Source organism: Bufo gargarizans, chromosome 4 (assembly GCF_014858855.1).
Source record: "Bufo gargarizans isolate SCDJY-AF-19 chromosome 4, ASM1485885v1, whole genome shotgun sequence".
Lineage (NCBI taxonomy): Eukaryota > Metazoa > Chordata > Amphibia > Anura > Bufonidae > Bufo > Bufo gargarizans.
This window is the reverse complement of record NC_058083.1, coordinates 65,139,060-65,159,947: the sequence shown is the minus strand read 5'-3', so window position 1 is coordinate 65,159,947 and position 20,888 is coordinate 65,139,060. Positions and strand designations below refer to the sequence as shown.

The window sequence follows — 20,888 nt, the reverse complement described above, 5'->3', positions numbered from 1 at the left end:
ACCTCCAGGCCATAGTCTCACTGCTCTTACAGTAAAGACTCCTCTTCTATGTTGGTGGAGAAACCTTCTTTCCTCTAGACGTAGTGGAGGCCTCCTTGTTATAGTCCAGTATCATCTAGATGTCAGACTAGTGGTTGAAATCCTCCCTCCAGGCCACACTCCCGCCATCTCCTCCTCTGCTTCCTCTCCTCCAGGGTACAACGTGCCTACTTACCTTCTCATGGCTCCTACAACATGACTATTGATCTCCATGATACATCACTGACCATACTGGTGGCTGATCTTCAGGTTCTCCATCACTTGGAAGGTCTGGAAGCCGTTCTCCAGGACCCTGGACTCTTCCTATCACTTCCTATGATGGATTCTCCTTCCCGATGTCTGACTTGTTACAGAATACAATAAAGAGGAGAGAAATCTAGAAAAGTTTACCTCACCACTCAGCAGGGAGATGATCTCCAAGGTGAGGTCTAATATTCTTCTGCTGATCTCCTTCCTGTCCATCCTTGGTGGTCATTCAGGAGAAGAGGAGAGAACTGGAGGAGCTGGAGGCTTCTAGTACTGCAGGCGCCTTTATGAGGAGAGGAGAGGCTGGAAATCCTCCAGGGACAAGAGCATTAGTGAGATCCAGAACCGCACTTACTGCTCCTGGAGAGACCCCGCTTCTCAGAGCCCCCAGCACCGGGGATAAAGGGGGATTCTGGAGAAATGGCTGATACCAAAGAGAAGAAGAGGCTCCAGCCACCACAGCAGTGACTACCGACCAGGACCTGCTCTGTATCTGCTGCACTGCAAGAGCTGAAAGATCTGGGATGATGTCACTGTCATGTGATCAGTGCAGGGGCGGAGCTCAGCGATGGAGAGTAGTGCTGAAGGACCTGGGATGATGTCACTGTCATGTGATCAGTGAAGGGGGAGGAGCTCAGTAGTGGAAAGAAGTAGTGCTGAAGGACCTGGGATGATATCACCATCATGTGATCAGTACAGGGTCGTGGGGATGAGTAGTGGAGGGTGTGATGATGTAATGTCTGTGTGATCAGTAAGGGTGAAGCAGTGATGGGGTTTGGTAAAACCTGTGATCATTCTGGTCAGCTAGAACATCAATAGGAGAGTGATACAGGTGTAATGCTCTGCAGGGACTGAATATACTGTGGTGTAATGCTCTGCAGGGACTGAATATACGGGGTGCAATGCTCTGCAGAGACTGTATATACTGGGGTGCAATGCTCTGCAGAGACTGGATATACTGGGATGCAGTGTTGTGCAGTTCTGAGGTACCAGTCGGAATCAAAGCCAAAGTTCGGATCCAAGATTAAATATCAAATACCGAAGTTACTCACCGAAGTCTCGAGAGATTCCAGGAATTGCTGACTTCACCTTGTCGGGAGGACGGATCTCCGTACAGCATTAAACCGAAGTTTTGAACGAAAAGACTTCAGATTATAGAATACAAAGCACGCTTCGCGCATCACTAGTTACTAGTAACGCTCGTTAGCGATGACCTGGCGGTGTAAATGCACTGCTGATTACCCGATGAAAAAGCAAAACGCTCATTCATCAGGTAAATGTATCTTTTGTGCAGCACAAATGATCATTTACCGGTGACATATCGTGCCGGGACACGAGACAGTATGGGGGCGAGCGATGGCATTAGCGGTCACCTCTTCCCATACTGTGGAGGAGATCGCTGCATGTAAATGTGTCTCCTCCACCAGCGATCGGCAGGTTGTCGGGAAGGAAGCGTTCCTTCCCGACAATCTGCTAAATCGCTGTCCCGTGTAAAGAGACCATAAAGACATAGTCAGTGTAAACAATGTTCCTGCTTCTCGCAATCTTCACCCCTATTCTCTTCCACTTCCTAAAATTCCCCCACACCCAGAAAAGACCTGTTTATCTCTCCCCCATCTTACCCTCTCATCTGAGCCCCTCCTCAGTTCTGTTCCTTATCATACAAGCTTCTCTTTCCAAATACATAGCCTCCTCATGCCCTCTCCTGCTCCCAACTACTAAGACTTCCTTCCTCTGCTTCTCCTTACTACTGGTGATATATCTGTAAATCCTGGCCTCCTGTTTCCCTTACTCCCTCTGTCCCTTTTTCCCCCTGTTTCCCCCTGACCCCTGTTTCCCCCGACCCCTGCTCCACCTGTCCCTTTTCCCCCCCGTTTCCTCCTGATCCCTGTTTCCCCCTGACCCCTGTTTCGCCTGACCCCTGCTCCCTTGGTCCCTCTTGTAGGAGCATTATAGTTTGCAATAAACTTTCCTACATTCATGACCTTTTAATCTCTCACAAACTTTCATTCCTGGGCCTAACTGAAACATGGCTGAAACCCTCTGACTCTGCTTCATCTGCTGCATGTGCCAACCACCCGCCAATCCCGTCATACTATGCCACAGTTGCCATACAGGTCTCGTCCACTAGAGACTTTTGGAGGCGAATCCACTGTGAGCACAGTAAACGTTTAAGATTGGTTGGTGTGCCCATACATAATACAATCGCGATTGTATGTACAATCGGTAAAATAAAATTATCGTTTTTGCGCGGGAAATCAACTTAATTTGCTGCCACCACTCTTTGTATTGAATCAGGGCGAAGAGACCCCGGCTAGCTATTCCTAAAGGGAAGAAATGGTTATTTGCAACCTAACTAACCAATCAACAATTTATAAAAAGAAAAGAATGCGGTAGTATGTCTCTTCTGAGGACAGAGTTCTTAGCATAGACCAAATAATCAGGTAACAAGGGCAAAACTAGAACGATTAAATCGTTAGTTTTATTATGAAAACCTTTACACAGAAATATCCATTAAAACTGACAGATAAATATACCCGCCAGTCGAACAGATTGGTTGGATAGAAATAGGTAAGAGATGAAAGGGAATAGAATGTCTGTAAGTTCAGAATTACCGTGGTAGAGTCCAGCAAAAGATAAAGTCTTTGCAAGGAATAATCCAAGATGGTGGGGTGCCTGTGTCAACCAACTTCTGGGTTAAGAAAGTTTTAACTCTTTGTGTGAATGAGAGGGCTCTTGTGATTCTGTCATTTTAAACCAGGAAGCAGTCGCGATTTCTTCGGTAATCGGTATTGTCGAGATCACAAAGCATCACACCCGGCTTCAGTCACTGCTGGTCTCCTGTACCAGTGCAGGATTAATAGTTCCAATGGCATGGACGGAATAGACTAAACGGGCTGTGTGAACGCAGCGCTCAAGACCAAAGAAATTCTCATGCGTAGAAACACACAAAAGACTTTTTCACAGAGTAAATTTGTCTGTACAGGCAGCCAAGACGCTTGTAAAGGTGTTATTGTGACATCAGGTGCCAGGTATCCTGTTGTATCAATAATAGTGTGTAGGAAGTGTATAGCTATGAGGGCGATGCAGGCTCCCTGGTATGAATAGGTATCTTGCTGAAATATATACTCACAGCTGGTGGTAGTGCTAGGTACAGACTGCCCTCCTGTTGGACAGAAGTAGCGCTGGTGGAAAGGAGCGGGAACCAGAGGTGGTACCTACATCTATCAGACATTGATGGTACTTCCTGTTCATATGCCATAAACACCCAAGTCCTTACAATCATTCTTCCAACCTTCAGATTATAAGTTCATGGAGCCTGCAGTATCTAAAGCTGGCCATTCTTTTGATATAATGATCTGCCGCATTGCGACCGATCAGTCGTCTAGGGGATCGTCCGCATGAACGACCACACCAACTAAACTGCCCAACCAGGGTGTCAGTTTTTCATAAAAACAGACTCCTTGAGCCCAATAGCAAGTGAATTCAGGCAATCGTGCCATCAACACGCAGTTTTGGCCGATGAACGGCCGAGGTTTTCCAGCACGGCGGATTGCATTTTTAGCAGACAAATGACAGTTGGCAGCAATGGCCGAAATCTGCATTTCTGGCCAACTGTAATCTTATGTGAATTGCAACCTTAAATCTCTGACTAGTCATATAGAAATGTAAGGACTCCCATGTACATTGTGTATGTGAACATATCAATATTTAATCGCCAGGAGTATAAAAAGATTCAAAAAAACACTAAAAAAACAGACATCACAATTACTCATTAGAAGAACAATTCACACAACTTTATTCCACAGATGGAAATGTCATAAGTACATTCATCACTATTTTAGGATGGTTTCACATGCTGTAGGAACAAAATGGCTAAGGTGTAAACGCAGTGCGGCCAAAGCTGTGAATACGAAATGGTGTCTCCTTTGCAGCACAAATTACTAAGAAAAGTCTGCCTTTACCATATACTATAGTCTGAGGACAGCTGTGTGTAACATACAGAGAATTCTCAGCCTCTCTTATATCTCTACCTCAGCCCCTGCTTCCTTTAATTTGCCCTACCATATTTCTGACCTCTCGCTATCTATCTGGCCTATTTCACCTGCTGCCAGTACGAATTGCTGGAAACTTTAATTTTGTCTTCCCTGCACTTTTCTGGTAGATCCTGAGTGAAAAGAAGAGAGATTAGAACAGCGCTGCATCAATCATTGCAGGTAGCTTGTCAGATAGGCAAGGACTGGTACAGAATATGGTAGGGCCCATGTATAGCTGGAGTAGATTAAAAAAAAGCCTGTGTATGGTACACCTAGCCATTCTAAAGTATAGTTAAAGTACCTTGCTTTCTCTTATAACACTTCCCGTAATACAAACAAGAACATGGTTTCTTCTCTGTGTGAATTCCCTAATAGAGTTTTAAAACTTAAATTATTTGCAAAGCATTTTAATATATAGCAAATCAAAATGGTTTCTCTCCTGTGTAAATTTTCTCATGTACAATGAGACTTCACTTTTTTGTAAAACATTTCTCACATTCTGAGCATGAATACGGCTGCTCTCCTGTGTGAATTCTCTGATGACGGTTGAGGTTGTATTTGGAAATAAAACATTTCCCACAATCTGAACAGGAATATGGCTTCTCCCCTGTGTGGTTTCTCTCATGTGTAATGAGATCTGACTTTTGTGTATAACATTTTCCACATTCTGAGCATTTAAATGGATTCTCTCCTGTGTGAATTCTTTCATGTGTAAGAAGATATGATTTATATGTAAAACATTTACCACAATCTGAACAGGTAAATGGTTTCTCTTGTGTGAATTATCTGATGAACCTTCAAGTTGTCTTTAGAAATAAAACATTTCCCACATTCTGAACATGAGTGTGGCTTCTCTCCTGTGTGAATTCTCTTATGTCTACCAAGATACGATTTATCAGTAAAACTTTTCCCACATTCTTTTTTGAATCAGATAAGTTTTTATTGGTTTATGAAAATAAACATTATCGTGTTACAAACTTCTTGCATCATATGCTTTGTTCAGTATAGTGCAAAAATAATATTTGTACAATGCAAAGCAGCCAACATACAACATTTTTTGTATAAAAACCCCAACAAAATCCCCCCTGCCCACTGTGAGACCTTTAATATGATTAAGGGACAACCATCATACGCTTAAAACACATTCATTATAGTAGCAGACTATTATACCATTTTCAGAATACGAAGTCAAGCAAACTGAAGTTAAATACTCCCAAATCAACCTTAATCACCCCCTCCAGAATTAGCCAGTGAAAATCCTAAGACTACTTTGCAAAGTAGCAAACTCCGGATTTGTCTACCCATGGGCCCCAAATATTTTCACACTTTGAAAGGCAGTTACGCTTCATATAAATTCCCCTTTCCAATCTTATAATCATATTCATTCTTGCAATAAATTCACAGATGCTTGTGGGGAAGCGGCTGTATCCACTTAGAAGCCAGAGTTTTGCGTGCCTGGTATAGGATCCTATTGATTCCAATTATAATATTCGGTTGCAAATTATCTGAATCAAATAACCCAAGTAAGCATAATCTGGGATCCAGTTTATAATTAGCACTATATATTTTGTTTATCAAGTTGACTATACCCGCCCAATATCCTTGTAGGGCATTCTAACTCCACATCATATGGAACAAACCAGCCCCTTCCTTCCTGCATCTAGGACAAAAGGAGTCAGACCTATATCCCACCTTCCATAAAAAGATTGGGGTTCTATATACCCTATGTATCATAAAAAGTTGGGATAGTCTAGCTGCTTCACTAAGGGACAGAATAGGAGTCAGTGCAAGAGTGTCCTCCCATTGGATGTCCAAGATAGGGCCCACATCCTTCTCCCACTTCAATTTAACCTTGAGTGGGAAATTTTTCAGCTGTTCGCTCTGCAAAGCCTTATAGGTGCCAGAGATAGCTCCCTTCACAGGGCCTGGTTCCACCAATTTTTTAAGTATTTGGTGAGGGACAAATTGCAAAGAAGACACTCTAAATAGTGAATTTATAGCATGTCTTAATTGTAAGTATTTATAGAAATGAGTAGACACTGAACCGAACTCAGAACAGAGTTGCGTGAATTGTTTCAGGGTGCCTTGTAAATAGAGTTGTCCTATATTCCATAGACCTTGTCGCTCCCATGATGAAAATCCCTGAAGTTTGGAAAGTTCTATTAAATTTGAGTTATTCCAGACAGGTGACAATTCAAATTGGTCCGAGACTCCCAGAAATTCCCTAGATTTTCCCCAGACTTTCCTCATTAATCCCACAATTGGAAGGGATTTAAAAGAGTCAGGTAAGTCTTTCTCTAGAATTGAAATAGAAGGGCAAAACCCAGACGCCCACTTTACCAGTTCTCCATTCCTTCCCACCTTTCCGGACATGCCCCAACCTTTAAAATGTTGCAGCTAAGCTGCCTGAAAATATAGGAAGGGGGTTAGGCAACGCCAATCCCCCCGCTTCCTTATCTCGCTGTAATATTTCATACTAGATCCTACTATGTTTATTTTTCCACAACAAGGATCAAAATATTTGCTGTAATTTATAATAATATTGCATGGGTATCCATACTGGCGAGTTATGCAGGATGTAGAGTAACTGCGGCATTAATATCATTTTAAGGTTACTTCTACCCATTACTGATAGTGGAAGTTTATGCCAAGTGGCCGCTTTCTTTTTAAACCTAGCCATTAACAGAGTCAGGTTATCTATAATATATGACCGGGGATTATCTGAAATGTTAATTACGAGATATTTAAAAGAGTAAACCACTTTCAAATTAATGTGATCCAAACAGAGAGATTGCGAAAGGGGGGACAATGGGAGAATAACTGACTTGTTCCAATTAATTTGTAAACCAGATTGTCTTCCAAAATATGATATCAATGATATTATAGGATCTATCAATGAAGCCAGATCACCCACGTATAGCAACATATCACCCGCGTACAACGAAACTTGTTCCTCCACGTCCCCCCTTCCCAAGCCTCGAATCAACGGGGTAGAACGTAAAATACAAGCCAAGGGCTCTAAAGCAATGGCAAATAAAAGGGGAGACAAAGGACATCCCTGCCTGGTGCCCCTGTCCATTGTCAACATTGGGGACAACTTACCATTTATTCGAAGTCTTGCTCTCGGCTGGCTATAAAGCAGTTTCACCCAATTAATATACACAGAACCGAACCCTAGCTTTGACATGACTGCCCATAAATACTCCCACTCAACGCTAAAAAAGCCTTTGCAGCGTCTATTGAGACCACCGCAGGGCACCCCGTCTCCTAGTCCTTCCCTCCCATCTGGAGATTGAGGAACAAACGTCTTGAGATTTAATGACATGGACTTTCTGGGCATAAAACCACATTGATACTCATGAATAATGTGGGATATAACAGTCAGGAATCTATTAGCTAGTACCTTGGCCAACACTTTAATATCTACAGTTAAAAGCGAGATAGTCCTATAAGAATCTACCATGTTGGGGTCCTTACCTGGTTTTGGAAGCACCACCACCACTTCCTCCCTCATAGAGCATGGCAAAATACCTGCCCTGTAGGATTCATTAAACCATTTTAGGAGACGCGGGAGTAAAACGTCTTGATGTTTTTTATAGAATTCCCCAGGCAAACCATCTCCACCAGGCGCTTTCTCATTAGGGAGGGATCGCACTGCTATTTCCATCTCCTCTAGTTGAATATCCCCATCTAGCATTACCCTATGCTCCTCTGACAAACTGGGCATCTGAAAATTATGTAAATATTGTTCCCTTTTTCTTCGATTAATCTTCAGCCTGCACCTATAGACATCTTCATAATGAGCATGGAAAACATTTATTATATTTTCATCCCCCGATACCTGAGCACCCAATGCATTTGTAATAACTGGTACACAAGATGAGCCTGTTTGGGTCCTTATAATAGTGGCTAATAAATGGCCTGTACTTTCCCCTTCCATATAATAGTGTTGAGTTTTAAAAAAACTGCTTGTCCCTAGCCCTACTAATTAGATGTTCCTTTAGTAGATCCTGCGCTTGCATCCAGTGTGAAGAATTTTCTAGTGAAGGGTTAGTAACTTATTTAGCTTCCGTAGTCTGAAGAGCCCTGCTTTTAGTTTTATGAGAACTAATCCATTTAATATAAAGCCCTCTAGTATAAGCCTTCATCGTGTCCCAAACAACAGAGTGGCTAGCTGAGCCCTCATTAGTGGCAAATATTTTTTTCAAAAGCAGCTGATATTATATCGCCATTATCTACTAACTGGATCCAAAAATGATTCAGCCGCCATGTCTGTCTTGCATTTAATAAACCTTTCCCCAAATCCAATATTACCAATACCGGGGAGTGATTAGAAATACTGCGGGGTAAGTATTTAGTATCCCGGACCCTATCCAACATTACTGTAGGCCCTACAGCCAGATCAATTCCAGAAAGAAAATTATGCGATGGAGAGTAACAGAAGTATTGTTTCACTCCTGGATTTCTGATCCTCCATAAATCATACAGGTCCACTCGTTTCCCACATTCTGTGCATTAATAAGGCTTTTTTTCTGTGTGGATTCTCTCCTGTTTAACAAGATATGATCTACCTGTAAAACATTTCCCACATAGTGAACATGAATATGGGTTCTCTCCTGTGTGACTTCTCTGATGAATCCTGAGGGTGGCTTTAGAAGCAAAACATTACCCACATTCTGTACATGTAACTGGCTTTTCTCCTGCTTGAATTTTCTCATGTTCCTCGAGTTTATCTTCAGTAGTAAACCATTTTCCACCTTCTAAATATACTGTAAATACAGCTTCTCTCCTAAGTGAATCCTCTCATGTTTAACAAGATAGGATTTCTTTGTAAAAAATCTCCCGCATTCTGAACATGAATACAGCTTCTCTCCTGTGTGAATTCTCTGATGTACAACAAGACGTGATTTATACATAAAACATTTTCCACAATCTGAACAGGAATATGGCTTTTCTTCTGTGTGAATTTTTCTGTGGCTAAAAAGACCTGAGTGTTGTGTAAATCGTTTTCCACATTCAGCACATGAGAACGGCTTCTCTCCTGTGTGATATCGCTGATGTTTGACAAGACCTGATTTCTCTGTAAAACATTTCCCACATTCTAAACATATAAATGGTTTATCTCCTGTATGACTTCTCTGATGAACCTTTAGTTTGTCTTTAGTAGTAAAACATTTCCCACATTCAGAACATGAGAACGGCTTCTCTCCTGTGTGATATCGCTGATGTTTGACAAGACCTGATTTCTCTGTAAAACATTTCCCACATTCTGAACATATAAATGGTTTCTCTCCTGTGTGACTTCTCTGATGAACCTTTAGTTTGTGTTTAGTAGTAAACCATTTCCCACATTCTGAACATGAATATGGCTTCTCTCCTGTGTGAACTCTCTGATGATGATTGAGGGTGTCTTTAGAAATAAAACATTTCCCACAATCTGAACAAGAATATGGCTTCTCCCCTGTGTGGTTTCTCTCATGTGTAATGAGATCTGACTTTTGTGTATAACATTTTCCACATTCTGAACATTTAAATGGCTTCTCTCCTGTGTGAATTCTTTCATGTGTAAGAAGACATGATTTATCTGTAAAACATTTCCCACATTCTGAACATGAGTAAGGCTTCTCTCCTGTGTGAATTCTCTGATGTACAACAAGACGTGATTTATACATAAAACATTTTCCACATTCTGAACAGGAATATGGCTTTTCTCCTGTGTGAATTCTTCTATGGCTAAAAAGACCTGAGTTTTGTGTAAATCGCTTTCCACATTCAGAACAGGAGAACGGCTTTTCTCCCGTGTGATATCGCTGATGTTTGACAAGACCTGATTTCTCTGTAAAACATCTCCCACATTCTGAACATGTAAATGGTTTTTCTCCTGTATGCCTTCTCAGATGAACCTTTAGTTTGTCTTTAGTAATAAAACATTTCCCACATTCTGAACATGAATAGGGCTTCTCTCCTGTGTGAATTCTCTCATGCTTCACAAGCTGTGATTTATACATAAAACATTTCCCACATTTTGAACAGGATTTTGGCTTCTCAACTGTGTGAATTCTGTGTGTATATAGATTTGAGCTGTTTTTGTACTGTTTTCCAGATTCCCTTTTACCTTCTTTCTGCTGGGTACTTGTGGTAGCAATCTGTGATTGGTCAGAAGAAGGTTCTTCATGATTAGTGGGATTAGATACTAGACCTGCACTGTGAAGTCCCGGATGTACATTATAGGTAATATTTTTTTCTCCTGAAAAGCGCTGCCCGATATCTTCATCTTCTGTTTTATCTAGCAACCACATGAAGTTTTCCTCAAAGTTCTTACTGGGATTTTCTGTTAGGATTACAAAGAAACACAGGCGTCTTTTTTAGACAGACTTCGAACTAAAATGAGACTTTGAACTAACATTCTCTATTCCTTTTGAATCCTTTCCTGGCTTTGACTCAAAACCTGCCTGTGTAACTCCTACCTTATAAATCTTTATATAACACTTTATTATGGATGAATGATACAGTTGAGGATTCTGCTCTACACACATTGATTACTTCTATTACACAAACCCAGACCTGATAACATTCAGAAATCTGGAAAACCACAACCTTCTCTGACAATCAGGCCTGTCCTATGCCAGGACATTAGGAACATCAATGCCAGTTCGGCATGATTTTAATAAAATACGTTAACCCCTTTATGACTAATCCTTTTTGGGCCTTAAATGAGTTCTCTGGTTTCATAATGAATTTGTTTTTATCTTCCCAGAGATGCTCCATATACCTACTTTTCACATCAAAACTTTTCTTCTCCTGTCCCTGGCATCAGCTCATCTTGGAAGGATGTTTACATACTTCCTGAGGTTCCTCAGCTTCCTGCTGGGTTTTCTTAAGCAAACCCAGCATGCTTTGCTCTGTGATGTTTCACAGGGCCAGTGAACCACCTTTCACTAAACAAGTAACTTTTTATTGTCCCATTCTGAGTTCAGGGAGGAAGAGTTGAAGGTGAATTATCAGCTTGCTGAGAAATCAGGTCAAGGCCTCTTTCACATGGTCACTATGTTGCATCAGTGTTTGTGGGTGCAAAACACAGAAGAGGCACACATATTTCTATTATAGCTTTTCTCTGTAGATTCCACTTCTGACATTATGTCAGTGTTATCCAAATACATTCCAGAACTCTAAGGGTTACATAGCATCATAAATCAATATAATGCTATGCGACCCCATCAATGCTGGGAGGTGAGGACGGGAGCTGCCACAGACACATGCTGTGAGTCTGATGAGTGGAAACCACTCGTCTGAAAGGGTCCTTACTTCTTTCTGGAGAAAAAGTCACTTTAATCCATATGCAAATTAGCACTTCAGTTCTGCCAGGACAGCACAATGCATTCTGTGCACTTCCTGCTTCCTCTGTCACCCCTCCCTACAGTTTCCTCCGACTGTCCTCCCTCCCGCTTCCTCTGACCGCCCCCCCTCCCCCTTTCTCCGACAGTCCTCCCTCCTGCTTCCTCCGACCGCCCTCCCTCCCGCTTCCTCCGACCGCCCTCCCTCCCGCTTCCTCCGACCGCCCTCCCTCCCGCTTCCTCCGACCGCCCTCCCTCCCGCTTCCTCCGACCGCCCTCCCTCCCGCTTCCTCCGACCGTCCTCCCTCCCGCTTCCTCCGACAGTCCTCCCTCCCGGTTCCTCTGCCTGCCCTTCCCTTCTGACCGACAGGGCCAGGCAAGATGACCAAACGGCAGTCTGGACCAGATCACTAGTGGGTGAGGGCGAGAGAGAGCCTCTTTCTTCTCTCTAACTACTTAAAAGAAATGTGCCAATTTTTTTTTTCTGCCAGTTAAAATCAGATAGCACATGTGCTTTTTTTCTAATCTGTTATTTTCTGATTGCAGATTTATTTATTCTGTTACCTGAACATGATTATGGGGCAGCCGTTTTGCCCAAGATAAAAATTGCTTTATGGCAGCTCCATAAAAAATTGCTGACTTACTGTTTTATGAAAAACGCTGTCCCCGCAAAAATATTGAATAAAAAGTGAACAAAAAGTTGTGTGTAACGCGAACTGATAGAAAAAAAAGCCCTCACACAGTTCAGTAGACGACAGTGGTGATGTAATCTCGCCTGGTGCACACCCAGTACAGCCGATTACCACACTGGCCAGTATACGGGCTGAACTGCGCGTGCGTCGATACTGAAAGTGAAGGCACGTGTGCGAGAACTAGAGAGGAGTCAAGTTTAGAAAAATTCTATTTGACGATTTCTTCAAGAAATTTGTTTTGTTCCGAATTAATTTTTCACGAATCGTGATAAATCGGGTAGATCCAGGCCCCTCTGCCTAATCATATTCATCCCACTTAGTGGCCCTCAGTGTGAAGGCTTGGAACTGAAACTGCAGAGAGAGTGCATCGCCGTGTGCATTAGGTTCTAGTGCACCCACATTTATTGTTAATCCGTTCTGTAGATACTTTGCCGCCAGTATTACAGGTGTGATTCCACAGCTGACACACAGGGCCGGGCACCAAGATTCATAGACAATCACTTACCTGTGGAATCACTGTGCATCGGTATTACAGGTCAATAAAAGTGTCAGGTCTAATTTATTGCCGTGGACTAAACCGTGCAGTGCCCCAAGATTCAAGGAGTGGCCCCATGACAAAGTGGGAAGGACAGAATGGTGGGGCCTCATGACAGAGTGGGGAAGGTGGCAGCGGCAGTAGTAGCAGTAGTGGCCCCATGACAAAGTGGCAATGGTTTCAGGGGAAACAATAGCCTCATGACGGTGGTGGTGAGGGGGGGGGGGGTTAGCAGTAGTGGTGTCAGAATTATTGAATATAAAAATATACGAATTACAATATAGACAGATATATGTGCTGTTTGGGAGCCATCTTGTCAGATTGTAAAAGGGCAAGGGGAGTTCAATGTCCTTTGGACTGAAACTCACACACCAAGAGATTAAGGATCTAAGTAGAGACTTAGGAAGGTTTGTACAATCTGCTCTGGTGAGAAGAAGGTTTCGACAGACACAATAAAAGGCATATGATTAGATAAGAAAAGTAGGACGAACCTAAAGTTACTATGTATTGTAAGATTTATATTAGTAATCATGTGACTGGATTTCGGGTTTTATATCATAGCTTATAAATACGTGGATTTTAAATGACTAGAAGTGTGGTGAAGACATATTCATTTAGTGTTAGATAGAGGTGACAATTCCAATGTAGTTTCAGAGCGTTATGTCAGAGACCAGGGGAGTTAATTAGTTAGTTTTTAGAAAATCCCTTGAAGGGGAATTGTAGACACAAGGGTTCAGAAGCAAACAAGGGATTTTCACAGAGACAATGAGGAGAAGCGTTTTACGAAACTGTTTTTCTCTAAATTAATAGAAAAAAAGGCAATTGTAATGTGTGTTTTTAATAGAAAAGGTCTTAGTCCTGTCTGGGGGTGTATACTTAGGATGTCTGTGGGAATAGAGGTCTAATCCCTGATACACATTCATGTTTGCGTTCTATTGTTAGGAAGTGTTGGTCAGGAATTTAGGTTGAAAGTTAAAATTTTCCCTTAAGAAAAACATAAGAGCTAGCTATAATTGCAAAATTGTGTTAACTAGACCTCCAGTGCCGTCTATTGGTGGGGTTGAAGTAAGACATGAGTTGTGAAATAGATGGGGGAGTAACATAAATGATGTCATTAGTTATTGATAAACCTGACCAAGCCCCATTTCAGAGAAGGGTAAAAGGTGGCATGAGTTGACAGGGGGGATCCATCCAGGTTCACTCAAACTCATCCATTGAGTTCTATCCAGGGAGATCAATCGATTTAGATTGAACCATACATTCAGATGATCCACCTATTGATCCATTAGTCAACCCATCCAAGGAGGCCACAACAATCAGACTAATAGGACCAGACCAGACTACACTCCTGAGCCGTAACGCTGATCTCTTCCAGTCAGATTCTGTTATATAGTATACATTTCTATCTATTTCAGGAAATTAATAATATTTTATATATATATATTGTATCAACCATATTTTGTGGGTAGGATCTAGACTGAAAGGAGGGGTTGTAACTGCAGTATTAACTGCATCCTCTATCTCATTGATATATATTTTCCTATCACTGTATCATCTCCAAAGAACAGTTTTTAGTTCAAGTCACATATGGTTGAATCTATATACAGTACAGACCAAAAGTTTGGACACACCTTCTCATTCAAAGAGTTTTCTTTATTTTCATGACTATGAAAATTGTAGATTCACACTGAAGGCATCAAAACTATGAATTAACACATGTGGAATTATATACATAACAAAAAAGTGTGAAACAACTGAAAATATGTCATATTCTAGGTTCTTCAAAGTAGCCACCTTTTGCTTTGATTACTGCTTTGCACACTCTTGGCATTCTCTTGATGAGCTTCAAGAGGTAGTCACCTGAAATGCTCTTCCAACAGTCTTGAAGGAGTTCCCAGAGATGCTTAGCACTTGTTGGCCCTTTTGCCTTCACTCTGCGGTCCAGCTCACCCCAAACCATCTCGATTGGGTTCAGGTCCGGTGACTGTGGAGGCCAGGTCATCTGGCGCAGCACCCCATCACTCTCCTTCATGGTCATATAGCCCTTACACAGCCTGGAGGTGTGTTTGGGGTCATTGTCCTGTTGAAAAATAAATGATGGTCCAACTAAACGCAAACCGGATGGAATAGCATGCCGCTGCATGATGCTGTGGTAGCCATGCTGGTTCAGTATGCCTTCAATTTTGAATAAATCCCCAACAGTGTCACCAGCAAAGCACCCCCACACCATCACACCTCCTCCTCCATGCTTCACGGTGGCAACCAGGCATGTAGAGTCCATCCGTTCACCTTTTCTGCGTCGCACAAAGACACGGTGGTTGGAACCAAAGATCTCAAATTTGGACTCATCAGACCAAAGCACAGATTTCCAATGGTCTAATGTCCATTCCTTGTGTTCTTTAGCCCAAACAAGTCTCTTCTGCTTGTTGCCTGTCCTTTAGCAGTGGTTTCCTAGCAGATAGTCTACCTTGAAGGCCTGATTCACACAGTCTCCTCTTAACAGTTGTTCTAGAGATGTGTCTGCTGCTAGAACTCTGTGTGGCATTGACCTGGTCTCTAATCTGAGCTGCTGTTAACCTGCGATTTCTGAGGCTGGTGACTCGGATGAACTTATCCTCCGCAGCAGAGGTCACTCTTGGTCTTCCTTTCCTGGGGCGGTCCTCATGTGAGCCAGTTTCTTTGTAGCGCTTGATGGTTTTTGTGACTGCACTTGGGGACACTTTCAAAGTTTTCCCAATTTTTCGGACTGACTGACCTTCATTTCTTATAGTAATGATGGCCACTCGTTTTTCTTTACTTAGCTGCTTTTTTCTTGCCATAATACAAATTCTAACAGTCTATTCAGTAGGACTATCAGCTGTGCATCCACCTGACTTCTCCACAAGGCAACTGATGGTCCCAACCCCATTTATAAGGCAAGAAATCCCACTTATTAAACCTGACAGGGCACACCTGTGAAGTGAAGACCATTTCAGGTGACTACCTCTTGAAGCTCATCAAGAGAATGCCAAGAGTGTGCAAAGCAGTAATCAAAGCAAAAGGTGGCTACTTTGAAGAACCTAGAATATGACATATTTTCAGTTGTTTCACACTTGTTTGTTATGTATATAATTCCACATGTGATAATTCATAGTTTTGATGCCTTCAGTGTGAATCTACAATTGTCATAGTCATGAAAATAAAGAAAACTCTTTGAATGAGAAGGTGGGTCCAAACTTTTGGTCTGTACTGTATATATGGAAGGAAATATGATGAAAACCTGATGTCAGCTCAAATCTGATACGTCTATTGGCTGCGAGAAATGAAGTGTACGGGTAAGGATTTATTCAGATATCCAACTATATTATAGATTTTATATTCTTTGGGTTATTTTGGGTTTGTTAATTGCATATCATTGTTTATCACCATTTTATTGTCAATGATTTTATATTTTATTTGCACTGAATTATTATTAATAAATTATATATTTTGTATATTTTTTGTTGTTGTCTTCAATGCAGCGCAGATAACAGATCTCTAATTAGCTCTTGTTTTGTTTATGGAAATAAGTTGGAATCTCCTTTATTACAGATCCTGACTCATTTACATAAATAAAAGACTGTTTTTTGGAGCAGTATAAATATTCAGACAGTGCCTTATGATGGGGGGGGGGGGGGGGGCAGCAGCAGTAGTGGCCTCATGACAGAAGGGGAGGGTGGCAGCAGCAGTAGTGGCCTCATGACAGGGAAGGGGGGTGGCAGCGGCAGTAGTGGCCCCATGACAGGGGGAAGCAGCAGTAGTGGCCCCATGACAGAGAAGGGAGGGTGGCAGCAGCAATAGTGGCCTCATGAAAGAGGGGTGTGTGGCAGCAGTAGTGGCCCCATGACAGAGGGGGAGGGGGGCAGCAGCAGTAGTGGCCTCATGACAGAGGGGGAGGGGGGCAGCAGCAGTAGTGGCCTCATGACAGAGGGGGAGGGGGGCAGCAGCAGTAGTGGCCCCATGACAGATGGGGGCAGGTGGCAGCAGCAGTAGTGGCCCCATGACAGAGGGGGGCAGGTGGCAGCAGCAGTAGTGGCCCCATGACAGAGGGGGGCAGGTGGCAGCAGCAGTAGTGGCCCCATGACAGAGGGGGGCAGGTGGCAGCAGCAGAAGTGGCCTCATGACGGGGGGGGGGGGGCAGCAGCAGTTGTGGCCCCATGACAGAGGGGGGAGGGTGGCAGCAGCAGAAGTGGCCCCATGACGGGGGGGGGGGGGGGCAGCAGTGGCAGTAAGGCTGTGTTAACATCACTGTTTTCGTCTGATCCGTCAGAAGAACATAAAACAACAACAAAAACCAATCCTGTATTTTGAGCACCCATAAAGCCTCTTCCAGACGGTCAGTATCTGGTCAGTGTTTGGCTTCAGTATTTGATCAGTGGGTCCAAAACACAGATAAAATGTAATAGAAATATTTGCATCTCATGTGTGTTGGAGCCACTCCTGCTTTTGGCTTACAAATACTGATGCAAAACACTGACCAAACACTGACTAAATGAACATATTAGCTATGATGAATTTTGGTCTCGTTAGAGGAGCGATTTGTGTGGTTCACTCCGATAACCAAGGACGCGCTTCCTTACGGCAATCATCCAGCTGCCATGTTTGGTCCATCCAGCAATTTCGGCCCGTCTGGTTTTAACCCTAATACAAGGAGTTATTTGACCCCAGGCGGTCAGCGTCCAACCTCCTGGAGGCCACGAGGCCTTCACCACTAACTGTTCTGTGAGGACCTTACATGTCCGGGCTGCACTGAAGGGATCGCCGCGGGTCTACCCTTTGCCGACAGGCCAGCTCAACGTCGCTCGTCATAGGGATCGGGGATTGTAAGACTGGAGCAGACTCAGTTATTCTCTAAAAGACTCATTTTTTTTCACTACAAGAATAATTTTTCAGATAAAAGAATAATTTTTCCGACATAAAACGACGATCAACTTGTGGTCAATTCTGCTGTACGAAGAATCAATGTATTTGCACTGCCCACAGAGGGTTAAACGAGACCGCTCTGTAACACTACAGTCAGGACTCATCTAATCTGCAAAAGAAACAGATCACACGGTGATCTGAGGGAACCCTAACTGTTTGGCTAACAAGTAGTTAAATATCAATGTGGACAGCAATAATTAGAATTCAACATGAAGTACAGCGTGTCACAGAACAATAGTCTCAGAAAGTAATCAGAAGCTATTACCACATAAAGAGACTCCGGTCAGATCTGAAAAAGGGTTAACTAGAGCTCTAAGGTGGAGCCTCACCTGAAGAAACCTCCCAACTCCCTTCCTCCATTCATGATTCCATACCTGTGGTCACATGGACTGGAATGTCCTCCTCCACCTCACTCTTACACGGGGGATCGCCCATCATCCGCTCTTCTTCATCCTCCACTTTAATATCAGTCACATCTTCCCCCTGATTTGTCATCTGTAACAATTCAGTACAATACAGCAGACAGGTGGGAAATCTAACAGATCCACAGAAGAGACCCCCACAATCTATGACCCCTCTATGGCTGCAGGACCCCCCTATATAGATGTGTACAGGGCTCAGCTCCATCTACCTGATGGTTCTCTGGGAGCTTCTCCTCTGGACAGTCCTGGGAACACATAGGACGGGAACATCTCTCCGGGGGATTTCTCCTCCTGGATCCATCTGTGGAGACACAAGCACACAGTGACTGAATACATGGCCTCCTGTAGATCTGTCTATAGATCAGACTCTTCTCTCAGCTCCTTCACTTCTAGGTTTAGTGATCGGGGTCTAAATAACAATGTTCTGCTCCTCACCACCTTTTTACTAAATCACACTACATAATTCCATGCATAACTGGTAGTTAATAGGTTAAGTCCCCATTATCCACAGATGACTCCCATCCTCCGGCTTCTTACAGGAGAGGTCGGATCATTTATAACCAGAGCAGACTGTGCTCCGCTGCTGATAACAGAGAGGAATAACCCCGGCCGGTCTGATGGCCTCCACCATCTGTCATCCCCTCAGGCTGCCCGATTCATCTGCACCCCCCATGTCCCCCCACTCCTATGTATCCTGGAGCAGATCCTCAGAGTAACAGAAAGCGGAGCCCATGACATATTGTGCAGCCTCCGCAGCTAGAACACTCCGGGCCGTACATCTACTGCTAGAAGACACATGTCCGCTCTGACAGGACCACAGACTGGAGGAGGAGAGAGAAGAGCCCGGTGATCCCACCTTCTTCTCCAGTCACACACAGCATCTTGTGTCTTCTCTGCTTGTGGAGTGACTAGAGGATCCCAGACATGAAGGGAGGAGAACTACTGGAATAAGGATGTGTTCACACCACGTCTGAGCCTTCCATCAGAGGTAGATATCAGGAGGGCTTCCTCACGTAGATCTCTGATAGAAGGAGGTGACGTCTCCCTGTACAGTCCTATCATTCTATATAGTCACACAGGGGCAGACGTCACCCATAAGCCCCATGTATACGGCACGGCGCAGGTTTTCCTGCAGGAACCTCTGTATAGAATAGTGTCATCTACTGTACCGGCCGATGGAGGCCAAGAGGACACTATATCTGTCAGGAGGATGGAGCCTATGGAGAAGTGTGATGTATATGGGAAATGTAGGCTCTAACATGATGTGACCTGAGAATAACATGTGGAGCTCCTACATTACATGTCATTACACGCGTGTACACACTGCACATGACCGGACTGAGGCTCTAACACGGCCTCTTCTCACCTCGTCTCTTCTTACCTGGTGATGTCAGAGGCCGGGAAGCCTCCATCATGGCCTCCTTGTACAGATCCTTGTGTCCTTCTACATACTCCCACTCCTCCATGGAGAAATAGACCGCCACCTCCTGACACCTTACAGGAACCTGACAACACAATGACACCGTCATCACCCAGACCCCTCCAGTGCTGTTACTGGAGAATTTCCCAGCATTCCCAGCAGTGTCACCTCTCCAGTCAGCAGCTCCATCATCTTGTGGGTGAGCTCTAGGATCTTCTGCTCATGTATCAGGGGGGGAGGCTCAGTGATGGGGGTCCTGCTCCACCCTCCTGACTCATGGATGATGGGAGTCCCTCCCGATGTCTTCTTCACTATGGTGTAATCCTGTGGATGGAGAGAGACACTTAGGGAAAGAAATTCCTTCCTGACTCCAGATCTACACTCAGAATTCCTCCCTGGATCATGGCCCCATCTCCAGGAATCTAGTCACTAGAAGCTGGAATATTATTACCCTCCAGACCTCCAGGCCCCTTCTGGACTCTTCTAGAGAATCCCCCATGACTCCTTCCTCTGGCAGAGAGCTCCATAGTCTCACTGCTCTTACAGTAAAGACTCCTCTTCTATGTTGGTGGAGAAACCTTCTTTCCTCTAGACGTAGTGGAGGCCTCCTTGTTATAGTCCAGTATCATCTAGATGTCAGACTAGTGGTAGAAATCCTCCCTCCAGGCCACACTCCGGCCATCTCCCCCTCTGCTTCCTCTCCTCCTGGGTACAACGTGCCTACTTACCTTCTCATGGCTCCTACAACATGACTATTGGTCTCCATGATACATCACTGACCATACTGGTGGCTGATTTTCAGGTACTCCATCACTTGGAAGGTCTGGAGGCCATTCTCCAGGACCCTGGACTCTTCCTATCACTTCCTATGATGGATTCTCCTTCCCGATGTCTGACTTGTTACAGAATACAATAAAGAGGAGAGAAATCTAGAAAGGTTTACCTCTCCGCTCAGCAGGGAGATGATCTCCAAGGTGAAGTCTAATAGTCTTCTGCTTATCTCCTTCCTGTCCATCCTTGGTGGTCATTCAGGAGAAGAGGAGAGACCTGGAGGAGCTGGAGGCTTCTAGTACTGCAGGCGCCTTTCTGAGGAGAGGAGAGGCTGGAAATCCTCCAGGGACAAGAGCATTAGTGAGATCCAGAACCGCACTTACTGCTCCTGGAGAGACCCCGCTTCTCAGAGCCCCCAGCACCGGGGATAAAGGGGGATTCTGGAGAAATG

General features: G+C 43.8%; 2 protein-coding genes across 3 annotated transcripts in view; both read right to left on the bottom strand.

The window, feature by feature from the left end:
* Positions 1-8,558: 8,558 nt before the first annotated feature.
* LOC122933829 (gastrula zinc finger protein XlCGF26.1-like) overlaps positions 8,559-20,888 on the bottom strand; it is a 700,524-nt gene continuing 688,194 nt past the window's right edge. For both annotated transcript variants that reach the window (XM_044288887.1, XM_044288888.1), the window contains one exon: positions 8,559-10,653. In XM_044288887.1, the coding sequence (XP_044144822.1) occupies positions 9,083-10,653 (1,571 nt within the window). In that variant the 3' untranslated portion in view covers positions 8,559-9,082. The remainder of the gene's footprint in view (positions 10,654-20,888) is intronic.
* On the bottom strand, positions 18,147-19,860 carry LOC122933892 (zinc finger protein 667-like). Its single transcript, XM_044288997.1, has 4 exons — positions 19,835-19,860; positions 19,628-19,751; positions 18,456-18,547; positions 18,147-18,319 (listed from the first exon to the last, which is right to left on the bottom strand). Exons 1-4 carry the CDS (start codon positions 19,856-19,858, stop codon positions 18,185-18,187), a joined length of 375 nt encoding a protein of 124 aa, XP_044144932.1. The 5' UTR covers positions 19,859-19,860; the 3' UTR covers positions 18,147-18,184.